The 12,335-nt window shown below is 35.6% G+C and overlaps 1 protein-coding gene across 14 annotated transcripts in view; it reads left to right on the top strand.

The window, feature by feature from the left end:
- CEP170 (centrosomal protein 170) overlaps positions 1 to 12,335 on the top strand; it is a 129,066-nt gene that overhangs the window by 61,847 nt on the left and 54,884 nt on the right. For 9 of the 14 annotated variants that reach the window (XM_050771334.1, XM_050771305.1, XM_050771295.1 and 6 more), the window contains one exon: positions 4,024 to 4,667. In XM_050771334.1, coding sequence (XP_050627291.1) covers positions 4,024 to 4,667 — 644 coding nt within the window. The remainder of the gene's footprint in view (positions 1 to 4,023; positions 4,668 to 12,335) is intronic. The other 5 variants (XM_050771371.1, XM_050771361.1, XM_050771353.1 and 2 more) reach the window with 2 other exon arrangements.

The raw sequence follows: 12,335 nt of genomic DNA, 5'->3' as shown, positions 1-12,335 counted from the left end.
CACCAGTAGGATTCCCTAGCAGATGAGTTCCATCATTTTCTTGATTTAAGGAAAAGCTATGTTCAATTCTGTTCTCTATTATCATTAATACCTAGATTCTGAAAGACATTTTAAGTTGGTATGAGCCAAATGTTCCACTTGGATAATACAGTCACATCACTGAAGGGAGTGCTTCAAAGTATTCTCAGTGGTTACTCATAAAACAAAGGTTTTTGGTTTAGAAATATTTGGTAGGATCTGTTAATCAAGTTTATATTTTTTTTAATATTAGGACTTTATGAACATTAGGGTTGAATGTTCATTTTTGAAATAGTTATATATACTTTGTTTGTATAGAACTTAGCCAAAATTAGTAAAATTTGATATTTGTACATTGATGTATCAGCTGATCAGTTTTTTCTCATTGGTTTTGCCAATTAAGTTTATTTTAGAATTAATTGAATATAGATTTATGTTACTCTGTCTTACTTTTATTTAATAAGCTATCTATAAGGAAAATGATTTAGAACAAATTGTGATTACATGTTTATCTGAGCATTCTGTTACTATATTAGGAGTTTTTGTACTCCTAACACTTCATCTAGTACTCGAGCATGTGATAGGTACTAATTTGAATAAGCAATGGGTGATTTCTCTGTCAATGACAAGACTGGCCCTGATTTAATCTATATCTTATGTCCTGGCATTCTGATCAAGTAATGAAGAAATAGTATTTGCATACTTATTTCTGATTTGCTTCTAAGACATTTCAGGACAGTGAGATGATGTGATTACCTAATTATTTGTTGGAGCCTATTACAATATTTAATTATAGTTATCAGCAGTTATCTGGCATATGTGTTTTTTAGACATGACTGTGACCTTTTACTTCTAGACAATACATAGTTGAGACATTTTATTTATATTTATATAGGTTAACAGTCACAAATAAGTAGGCTGTTTATATGAAATGGATAAATAATACTGATATCCTAGTACAGTATAAGAGGTAGCTGAACCTTGAGAATTTAGAAATAACTTAGACTTTTTAAAGCCACTCTTAATAAACAAAAACTGAGGTAAAATATCCTTTTAAAAGATAATCATTTAAAAAATATCTTTATTAAACCCATTTATACTGTAACTTATTTTAGTCATTATAACTTTTTTCTGTACTGGCTATTATTTTTAAGCCATTATTTTAAAACATTCTCTCCTCACAACACCCATTTGTGGACCTAATTCCAAATAGAAGGATTAATGTCCACATGTATACTATATCTGTATTTTAATGATTAGATATTTTAAGCCCTTACTAGAAATTATGTAATCATATTACTGTTGTCCTTCAAAGTTGATTTATAGGTAGACATATATTCCAGTATGGTGGCAGTGTGAGAACTCTTCTTTTAGATTTGCCTTCAGACCATTTTACAAGCCATTCAAGGTAGTGTTTTTGTGAATATAACTCATTTTTGATCCAAGATAGATTCATTTTACTTTTCTGGACATGTGTATAAATGACATGTGACTTTCTCCAAAAGTCAGAGCTTCCATCATTAGATAACAATATTCCATGATTTAGGATATAAAAGAGTATATAGCAGGACTCTAAATAAGTGTAATTATAGCAAATAATAAAAATTTTACAAAAATTAGGTTTTCAGCAACTGTTTAGATCAAAGAATTGAAAGTAGGCAAAACAAAACTAAAACAAAAACTTTGCTCCTACAAGAGTGAAGTGCAGGGGCTTTGGGATAGTGAGGAAAATAAAGCCCATACACTTTGACCCTTTAGGAGAGTTGCCACTTCTTGTGGCCACACCACTAACTTGTTATAGCTAACCTACCCTAAAAATATTAAAAGGACTTCAACATACTTAGGCATGGCTAATGATAAGCAAAGGAAAGAAAAGAACTTGGTGAGGACTGTTTGCTAGTGACCTTTTTATTGAGTAGAAACAGAAAATTGCAACTGCGATGAGATATTGACTTGTATAACACCAACAAAATACAAGAGGGCATGGTAATTTTCCAAAAAAGAGAATGACTAATTTATAAGAAAAGTTTTGAACTACAAGTTATAGGAAAGATACTTGAAAGGGCCTGACACCACTAAGTGCCAAATTTTATGTATTAGAATCAGAATTAAATTCTGTGAAGATGGTATTTTCATTAAGATTGTTCAGTATGTGCAGGATCTATTCTTTGTTCTTATGGTGCAGCGAATATTGGAGTTTAGTTATCTTCAGCTCTTAGAAACTGGATTCCTTTTCAATAGAGCCAATACAACAATGAAATAGGTTGTAAAATCCAGTGTTTTTAATGAAGTCTGTGTTTGAACTAGTGAGTTTGTTTGGGCTTGCCCTTCATCTGCTATCTGTTATTCCTAGCTTAATTACCTGAGGCAGGGATTTCATTAATTAATCCCATTTTTTCTTTTCAGATTGCATTTTGAATAGTCAACAATTTGAAGAAAGACCTTCAGATTTGTTGTCATATATGATTTTTATAGTATTAATCACTATTACTTTGATAGACGTGATCTCCAAATCACCTTCCTTTTGATCTTACTCCCTTTGTTTCCGTTGCCTGTTACTTTTCCAATACGTGACCCTTTTCTGTGTGTTCTGTAGTTCTCTCTTCTGTGTCTTCTCATTCCTTTTATGCACCACATTTTTATAACTAGTGCTTCTGTGCTAAATCATTGGGACCAGTTAGTAATCTCTAAATTCATTAGGAACAACCTAGAAACATTAACACTCAACTTTTTCCCTAGACATAGGTTGTTTGCTTCTCCCACCCCCCAGGTCTTTCAGGTCTGATCATTATTTTGTTTGGAACCATATTATTCAGTGGGCGTTCACATTAAAATTTGTAGCCCAGGTAAATTTAAAAATCAGATTTAGTCCTGGAAGCATTAGAATGTATCTTGTTGACTAAATTCATTTATAGCTAAAGAAGTTTAAATTAATTTAAGCTCTGATTTGTGATTCCATTTAAAACATGCATAGAATAACTCAACTTTCTAATAATTTCGTACTATAATAATACAATATCATTTGATTATTTTTTTCATATACTTATTATTTAGTTAATGAGAATTTTAAATCAGAAAAAAAAGTAATTTTTGTGTCATCACATCCAAAACCTAACAGAACCATGAAGGCTAACTATTTAGTGGCTTTTACTTGCTCTAAAATAGAATAACCTTTGTTAAAGAGGTGATCTTTCAAAATTCAAATATATTCTAACCTGATATGCTTCATGGGGAAGATATCTGGTAATATTTAGCACCATGCTGTTTGCCCAGTGGGTCCTTAGATCTAGGTGGAGATTTCATAGATGACCCTTTGCATTGATAGACCTCTCAGCATGCTTTATTTAACTCTTTGAAGCCACTAGGGTTTCTAATGCAAATACAGTTTTCAAAAATTCTCATAACTGGAAAGATATTTGGAAAAAATTGTGCAATAATTATTGGGGACTACAAATTTGAATCTTTTTAATAAAAAGGAAAAAATATGCTGAGCTTCTGAAAGTATTGAACATCAGTGAAGCTTAAGATTCATCACATTTTTACGATACTTGTGTTCTCATTTCCTGTGTAACAGTAAGCATTTCAGTGACGTTACCCTTTTTCTTGTCTTTTTTCATCTCTAATGCTAGAGTCAAATTTTTTATTGCTAAATAGTGTGTATAATTTGAAGGCAGAATTAATGTTTATTGATGTTAGGAATACAAATATCACAGAAATAGAGCATTGATTATCTATTAAGACATTGATGAAACATTATAAAGTTAAAATTTGCAGAAAGAAAGGCAATCCTATTCAGTCATTTATAAAGGACCTCATTGTTAGTTGATAAATTTGAATGTAACCATTGCAATTGAGCAAGTTTGCAGAGCCTGTTACTGAAGAGAACATATGACTTTGGATTGAAAAGGAGGAGGGGAACAAAACAAATAGCACTTTTGTGTATGCTTCTAAATTTCTACATGGGATTTTTTCCTTCTCTATTGTGTGGTTTCTTTTTGTATCCAGGAAATAAACATGATGATGGTACGCAGAGTGATTCAGAGAATGCTGGGGCTCACAGGCGCTGTAGCAAACGTGCAACTCTTGAGGAACACTTAAGACGCCACCATTCAGAACACAAAAAGCTACAGAAGCTCCAGGCTACTGAAAAGCATCAAGACCAAGCTGTTGTAAGTCAAACTGCTTTTATGATTGCATTCTTTGATGAAGACAATCCCAGAAAAAGAAGGTCATATTCTTTTACTCAAAGTGCGGGAATCTTGTGTCAGGAAACTACATATTCACCACCACATACAAAACTTGAGAAAGCAAAATCTCCAACAGCAGATGCCAAAGTGGTTTCTTTGTCTTTACAGACTAGCTCTGCGCATCACAGAGGGGGGCATGGTGTTCCACATGGGAAATTGTTAAAACAGAAATCAGAGGAGCCATCGGTGTCAATACCCTTCCTACAAACTGCATTGTTAAGAAGTTCAGGGAGTCTTGGGCACAGACCAAGCCAGGAGATGGATAAAATGTTAAAAAATCAAGCAACTTCTGCTACTTCTGAAAAGGATAATGATGATGACCAAAGTGACAAGGGTACTTATACCATTGAGTTAGAGAATCCCAACAGTGAGGAAGTGGAAGCAAGAAAAATGATTGACAAGGTAAATAACTGAAATTTGAGTGTGATCTTAGTCGTTGTGCGGTGTATTTGACTGGTGGAAATTATTGGAGAGTCAGCATGAGATGTTGTCATGAAGTCAGTGGTTTGTGAATTTTAGGGTTTTGTTAGGGAACTGCAAGACTAACAGTAAGACCAACATGCTTTGTGATTTTATTTGCTGATACTCTGCATTTGCCTGAGTTTCATACATAAAGCTCTGTACATTTAAAAGGTTTGGACCTTTTAAATTTGTGTAAATTAAAGATAGGTTTTAAAAATATTATGCTTTGGACGTTCTTGCTTTGCATTTATTTTAAAAATAAAAAGAAGCAACCAACCAACAAACATTGCTGTAACTCTGTTAACATAAATGTAGATATTAGCCAATGACAGTTAACCACAGATTTCCCGCCTACTGATTTCATGTTGGAAGCAGATGAAAATCCATATTTTAGCTTTGTTCTTTGTCTGTATTTTTTCTTAATTTGTATTCACTGCTGTCATTGGTGATAGAAGTATATGAAAACAAAATCAGTTGGTTATGATTTAGTTTACTGGTTTAGCCAAGTATATGCCCAGTCATGATGGTTATCTACATTTCAAGTATGTTCTTTGATATTACTGGTTAGTATGTGTAAGGATTGTTGCATGGTTTAAAAAGTAATTTTTCTCGGTTTTGCCAATGGTCATGAAAGGTTGACTTTAGAATCCGCTACCAAGGTAGTTGAAAAAGTCACTGCGGTTTTTGCCATTACTTTCAATGGCAAGAACCGCAGTGACTTTTGCACCAACCTGATATTACCTCTTGAAAAATAGCAGTATCCGTTTGGCTTAACATTCATCTTTTGTTTAAATTCTTGTTACTCAAATCTGCTCCATGGGTTAGCAGCATAAATATTACTTGGAAGCTTGTTAGAAATGCAGTTTCTCAGGCCCATCCTATATATACCAAGTCAAAATCTACATTACAAATGAGATCTCCAGTTGACTAACGTGCACATTAACATTTGAGATGCACTTATTTAGATGATAAGTTTCTGGAATGGCCTCTCAGGGAGGAGGGCAAGATAAGATAACCCTTTGGGATGCAGGAAAAATATTAAAGCTTATGTTTACTTTTATTTTCATATTTTTAATTTTTATTTTGGATTGTGTCCTATAGCATATAAAATCTCTTACTACACTGTAAAAGAGTATGTATAATTTCTAAGCATACATTTATTGTGGAGTACATGCTTAAAGTTTACCACTGGGCTGCTCAACTCCAAACTTTTGGAGACCCATTGTCTGGGAAATAGGTGAGCAATGTTATAGTTGTTAATAAGAGAAGTATATTCTTAATGACTGATCATAATGGCTGATGTTTTCCCATTAAAAGATTATTTTGCAGTGAAGGATTATATATATAGATAGACAGACAGACAGACAGAGAGCGCGTGCAATTTAAGAACATGAACACTTGTAAGCAGACAGATCTGGGATTAAATATAAACTTTGCATGTGCTAGTGTGTGCCCTTGGGTAAAGTAACCTCTTTAAGCCTCAGTTTCTTTTATCTCTGAAACAGAGGAGGTATCACTAGATTATAAAAAGAATTCAATAAAACATATAAAAGGCTTATCACAATACCCATCTTATTATATTGCTGTATAAGTGTTACTTTATCATTACTGTTATTAGGAGTTTCCACATTTGAATCTCTACATCAAGTATTAACAAATCCCAGAATGTTCTTTCAGCACTGAAAGAGTCAAATATAAAACCACAGTGGAAGTGACAGTGTGAGGACCTAGCTTGACCAGGATAGCAGAAAGCCAAGAAAGAAGTCATTGTAGCAGATGAAACTCTTCGGAAACTGCTGGATAGAGAGGGTGGCCACAAAACTTGGTTTACACCTGTTGCCTACAATTGTCATAAGCATCATTTTTTATTCTCAGAGTCCATTTTGACAGCAAATTATATGGTCTCACTATGGATCGAGAAACCCAAGGCTTTAGAGCAGGAGTCATTTAAAGGAGTAATGATAGTAGGTGCCCAGGTACATAGTTCAAAGGCTTTCTTAGTTTGTATAAACCAGAAAATGAAGCTGAGACCATATTGCTGGGAAGAACAAAGCTCACTACATTATCTTGTGACTACCAAAGAAAAAAAGCTAAGATTCCATTAGCTTGAATCCACATAAAGCTCAAAGCCATATTCGGGCTAATTACAGTCAGGCTCTGGGAAAACAAAAGCGTAGAACCAGGAATCATATGCCTGAGTTAGATGAAGTAACCTGTGGGTATGAAGAAAACAAAGACCAACAACAGCCAGAAGGAAGGCAGAAAAAGCACTTTGGGAGGATAGGAGTAGATACAGGCATCATATCAAGTTGCCTGGACGAGTGTTGTCATCCAGTTTCTCCATTTTGAAGTTTGGGTGTGTGGGATGGAAGTTGGGGCCATCAGCTGTTGTTTGTCTGAACTTAAATGCTCTTTTGTCCTGGAAACGTTCATGTGGTCTAACTCTTCTTTTTCACGTCATCATTTGAGATGTGTTCTATTTCATTGATTCGTTTATTTAGCAACTTTAATGCAACATTAACTATGTGTCAGGCTTTGTGTCTAGGAGAGGGTGATTCATAATGAAAAGACTGAGCTCTTTCCCTCAAGAAATGGCTGTGTACTGGAATAGATATACACAGACAAAAACCAAGACTTTAAAAATAAAGTTGTTGGAGGAAAGCTACCAGTAGCTTCCAAGAGGAGATCTCAGGTCTGCCTCAGAGAAGAACATTCCTTCCTCAGAGAAGTCTTTAGTCATCCAGTGAAAAAAAAAAAAAAGTAGTCACTGTCATCCACTTGTTTCATTTTAATCATAAACTTTATTACTGCTTCACTAGTTCACTGTTTATTCATTTGCCTCCCCACTCCCATTGGAGAGAGACACAAACAAATGTAAACTCCATCATGGTAGGAACCTAGTGTCAGCATATAAAATGTCCTCAATAAATATTGCCAGCTGAGCTAGTGGTGAAACATATGTAATTAATCCCATAACAGGCATGCTAGGTAGAGTTTTCCGGAAATATGGAACAGCCTATTCGAAAGCACAGGAGCACACATGACTTGTTCAGAGGACCAAGTTACTTTTGAAGAGATGAGATTAGACTTGGTGTTGAAGTTCCTTATATATCATACTAAGGACTTTAATGCCAAAGGCAGTGGGGAATCATTGAAAACATTTAAGTAGGGCAATGATATGGTCAAGTCACTGTCAGAAATGTGAAGTATGGATTGAACACTGGAAATGCCAGAAGCACAGAAGGTAATCTAAAAGCTGCTGTCATGTCCAGTAGTCAATCAGCTAATGCCTAGATCTTAGGTAAGAGGTCTGGGCTAAAAATAGCCCAGATCTTGGAATCTGGGAATTATTAGACAATAGAGGGCAGCTGTCTTAGTATGTGTTGTGTTACTATATCTGAGACTGGGTAGCTTATAAAGAAAAGAGGTTTATTTAGCTCACAATTCTGCAGGCTGGGACATTCTAGAGCATAGCTGCACATATGGCTGGCTTATGTTAAGGGCTACATGCTGGGTCAAAACATGGTAGAGAAAGTCAGAGGAGAAGTGGACATACGCAAGAAGGCAAAACGAGGGGCTGCCTCACTTTATAACAGTCTACTATGAAGGGAACAAATCCATTCCCATGAGAACACGAACTCACAAGACAGCATTAATATGTTCATGAGAGATCTGCCTTTTTGACACAAACACCTCCCATAGGCCTCACCTCCCAACACTGTCACACTTTCAATTAAACTTCTACATGAGTTTTGGCAGGGACAAACCACATCCAAACCATAGCAGTAATTGAATACAAAATAAGAGATGAGATCAATCAGAGAAAACGTGTAGGGTGAGAGGAACTAAAGTATGAAAATCTCAGCAACACCAACATTGATGGACAAAGGAGAAAAGTGAACAAAGGAAACTGGAAAGTATCAAACAGGAATAAGAGAAAACCAAAGGAATATGTAGCACCTTGGAATCAAAAGCAGAGTGAAGAGAAGCCAGTAAGCAACAGTATCACATGATACAATGATGTTAACTATGATGAGCACAGAATATGCCTTTTCAGTTTTTCTCCAAAATACATTGTTATTCTTGGTCTAAAGAAGATGAGCAAACCATGTATTCGCATCTTACCTTGGGAAGAGTTGTGTAACATTGAAATAGGGTTTCTTTAAAGAGATGACCAAATTAAACTGCTGTCTCCTTATTTTTCTGTGCTGGTAGTAGTTAAAAGATAGTGAGCTACCCTCTTTTTCTGTCGCCAGGTTATGAGATTACAGCATTTGGGTTTGTATTTTGGGGCTGTCTCTGTCAATAGATCACCTTATTTTATGCATGTCATCAAATTCACCTTTAAAATGTTAACACAAATACCTGATATTGATAAAGACCTCTTAAGTTTTACATCTAAGTTTACATGGAAATACATTATAAGAAAGTGCTGTTGACCGCCTAAAGGCATTTATCTCTCATAGTAGTAATATCTCTCCCAACCCTCTCTCCTTTGGCCTCTCTGATAACTACCTTCCCATCACAGTACCAGTTTCTTCTCTCCACTCTTCCATCAAAAGAGATAACCACTGAGGCAAGAGGAGGACCTCGTCAGGGTTACTTCCTAGCCTCCTAAGCTAAATAGGAGAAACTTGCGGTAAGAACAGAAAGCTAAACGTTAAATGAACAAGAAAAAATCTTGATCATTGTGGAGGGCTTGAGGAACTATCTTCTTAAAAGCGATATTTCTTCTCATCAATTTCATACCACAGACAACTCTGCCAGATACTTTTCTTGTCCCGAGTTTTGATTCTTGTTCATTGTGTCAATATATCTCCCCCACATAGCCTCTTATTAGCGTCTTTTCTTCCCTCATAGGGCCTGGTCACTGCTGGTTCTATAGACAACAGTTGGTAGGGAAGAATCTAGAGCCAGGAGACCTGTAACAAAACTAGAAACACGGGAGGAAGAACCTTTACAGAAGTGAGTCAAACAGCTCAAGAAAGTCGGTGCTGAGGACCTGGACCCTGGGAAAATATTCCAAACCCTGAAAGTCACAGCAAGATTTAAGATGAGATCCAAGTAAGACCCAGGGAAATGATGATAAACTAGAATCAAAATCTATGTAGACAGTGCCACATAGAACTCAGAGAAAGGCAGGATGTCCAAAGTCCACTCAAATAGAAAATTAGATGTGCATGGGAACTCAAGGAGTAGAAGATCAAATAAGAGCCTTGGACAACAGGAGAAGACTTTGATAAAAGAGTCAGCATTTTTATTTTTGACTGAGCAATTTTTTCTATATTGAGAACTTTTTCTTTTTAATTTCTACCAGGAAAGTTTACTTTTGGTTTCTCTGATCAATTCTCCCCAAACCTTCTTGACCTCTGCCGCCTCCTTCCTAGGTATAAGAAACCCTCTTCTGCGATGTTAATTTCCAAAGCTTCACGAGGGAACCCTCACCTTTTATTCAGTCACAGGCCTAACATAATAGGTTTGCCCTCATTTTCCTTTCTCTCTTGTTGTATGAAATTCTGTTTATTTTCCTCTTTGAGGAACTTTCCACTTACCGTGCCCTCAATCTAATAAGTTCTTCCTTGTGTTTTTGGCATGCCTAGCTTCTCATAATTCATTTTATTTATTCCTTCCATCTTTTTATTGTGGAAAATATATATAACATAAAATTTATCATCTTAACAATTTTTAAGTGTAGAGTTTAGTGTTATTAAATACATTTATGATGTTGCACAACCATCACCACCATCCATCTCTGTAATTTTTTGTCTTGTAAAATGGAAACTCTATACTCATCTCATAATTCACTTTGAAGTGGCTTTTACCCACCACTGTATTTAAAGTAGCTCCATCATTCACTGCTTATATCTCTCCATCAGATTACCGTGTTCTGTTTTCTTTATAGAACTCACTTCCATCTGGTTTATTTTCTGTTTGTCTACTCTAAGATGATGTTATTTGTCTTGTTCACATCTGTATCCCTTGTGTCTAGAACAGTGTCTGGCATGTAATAGACACTCAATAAATATCTTTTGAATGTGAATGAATGAGAAAGAAAAATTTGTGACCTGCTTTTTCATTTGTTAGCATTTGTATATGATTCATTGTATATTGGCTAATTTATTTCAATGAATTTATAGATTGATTAAATCCAACCGGGGCCCCACAAAGAAATTTTTCTGCATTTTTATATGCTGAAACTAGTTTATATCTTGATTCCAAAATAACTTGTTAAAATACATAGTTTAAAACCTTCTATGTATTATAAACTTAGCTTTGTAATATTAAGTATGAAAGCTGCAAAGATAGATAGATGGATGGACAGATAGATAGATAGATAGATAGATAGATAGATAGATAGATAGATAGATAGATAGATAGTCTTAGAAGAAAAAGAAATGTATAAATTTTGGGGAGATGCTGTGATAAAAAGACTAGACTTACCTTTGAGTTCCTAGCAATACCTACCTGGCAGCTTCCAGCTGGAAAATCTGCTTGGCAAGGAAAGGGAAATATGATTATTGATGAACAGCCAGCTTGTAGAGACTATAAGAGGAAATGCATGACAAGGGAATGAACCATAAAGAGAAGAGAAAGGACATTTTAATTTTAGAGGCATTAAATGAGATCTAAGTATAATTTGAAGATATTAAATAAAGAGCAAATTGAGAAAGATGTAGGAAGGGATGGGAGGGAAGAGATTATGGATGTAAGACTTCTAAGGAGTGGGGAGAATCAGGGACACAAGTTAGGTTAAGAGGGAAGACAAAGATTTAAGAACATGTTTTCACCCAGACAGAGGAGCAAAGGAAGAAGATAGAGGCTGGGCGCGGTGGCTGACGCCTGTAATCCCAGCACTTTGGGAGGCTGAGGCAGGCAGATCACAAGGCCAGGAGATCAAGACCATCCTGGCTAACACAGTGAAACCCCGTCTCTACTAAAAATACAAAAAATATAGCAGAGCATCTGACATGAGCCTGTAATCCCCGCTACTCGGGAGGCTGAGGCAGGAGAATCGCTTGAACCCGGGAGGTGGAGGTTGCAGTGAGCTGAGATCACACCACTGTACTCCAGCCTGGGCAACAGAATGAGACCCTGTCCCAAAAAAAAAAACAAAACAAAACATAGAGTCCCATTTAAAGAAAATATGAGGTAAAATTCGTATAATATAAAATTGACTGTTTTAGCCATTTAAAGTGTACAATACAGTGGCTTTTAGTACATTCACAAGGGAGTGCAACCATCAGCACTATCTTAATTTCAGGGCATTTTCATCACTGTGAAACAAAATCTCTTCATCATTAAGCAGCCATTTCCCATTCCTTCCTCTCCCGGCCTCCTGGTACCCACACTTTTTGTCTCTATGGATTTGCTTATTCTGAACATTTTATATAAATGGAATCATACTATATATGGCCTTTTGTGACCAACCACTTTCACCTGGAATAATGTTTTCAAGGTTCACATGTGTTGTAACCTGTATCAGCTCTTCATTCTTTTTTTTTTTTTTTTAATTTTTTTTTTTTTTTTTTTTTTTTTTGAGACAGGGTCTTGTTCTGCTGCCCAGGCTAGAGTGCAGTGGCGTGATCTCAGCTCACTGTAACCTCCACC

Source organism: Macaca thibetana, chromosome 1 (genome assembly GCF_024542745.1).
Source record: "Macaca thibetana thibetana isolate TM-01 chromosome 1, ASM2454274v1, whole genome shotgun sequence".
Taxonomy (NCBI): domain Eukaryota; kingdom Metazoa; phylum Chordata; class Mammalia; order Primates; family Cercopithecidae; genus Macaca; species Macaca thibetana.
This window is presented reverse-complemented; position numbering and strand designations above follow the sequence as displayed.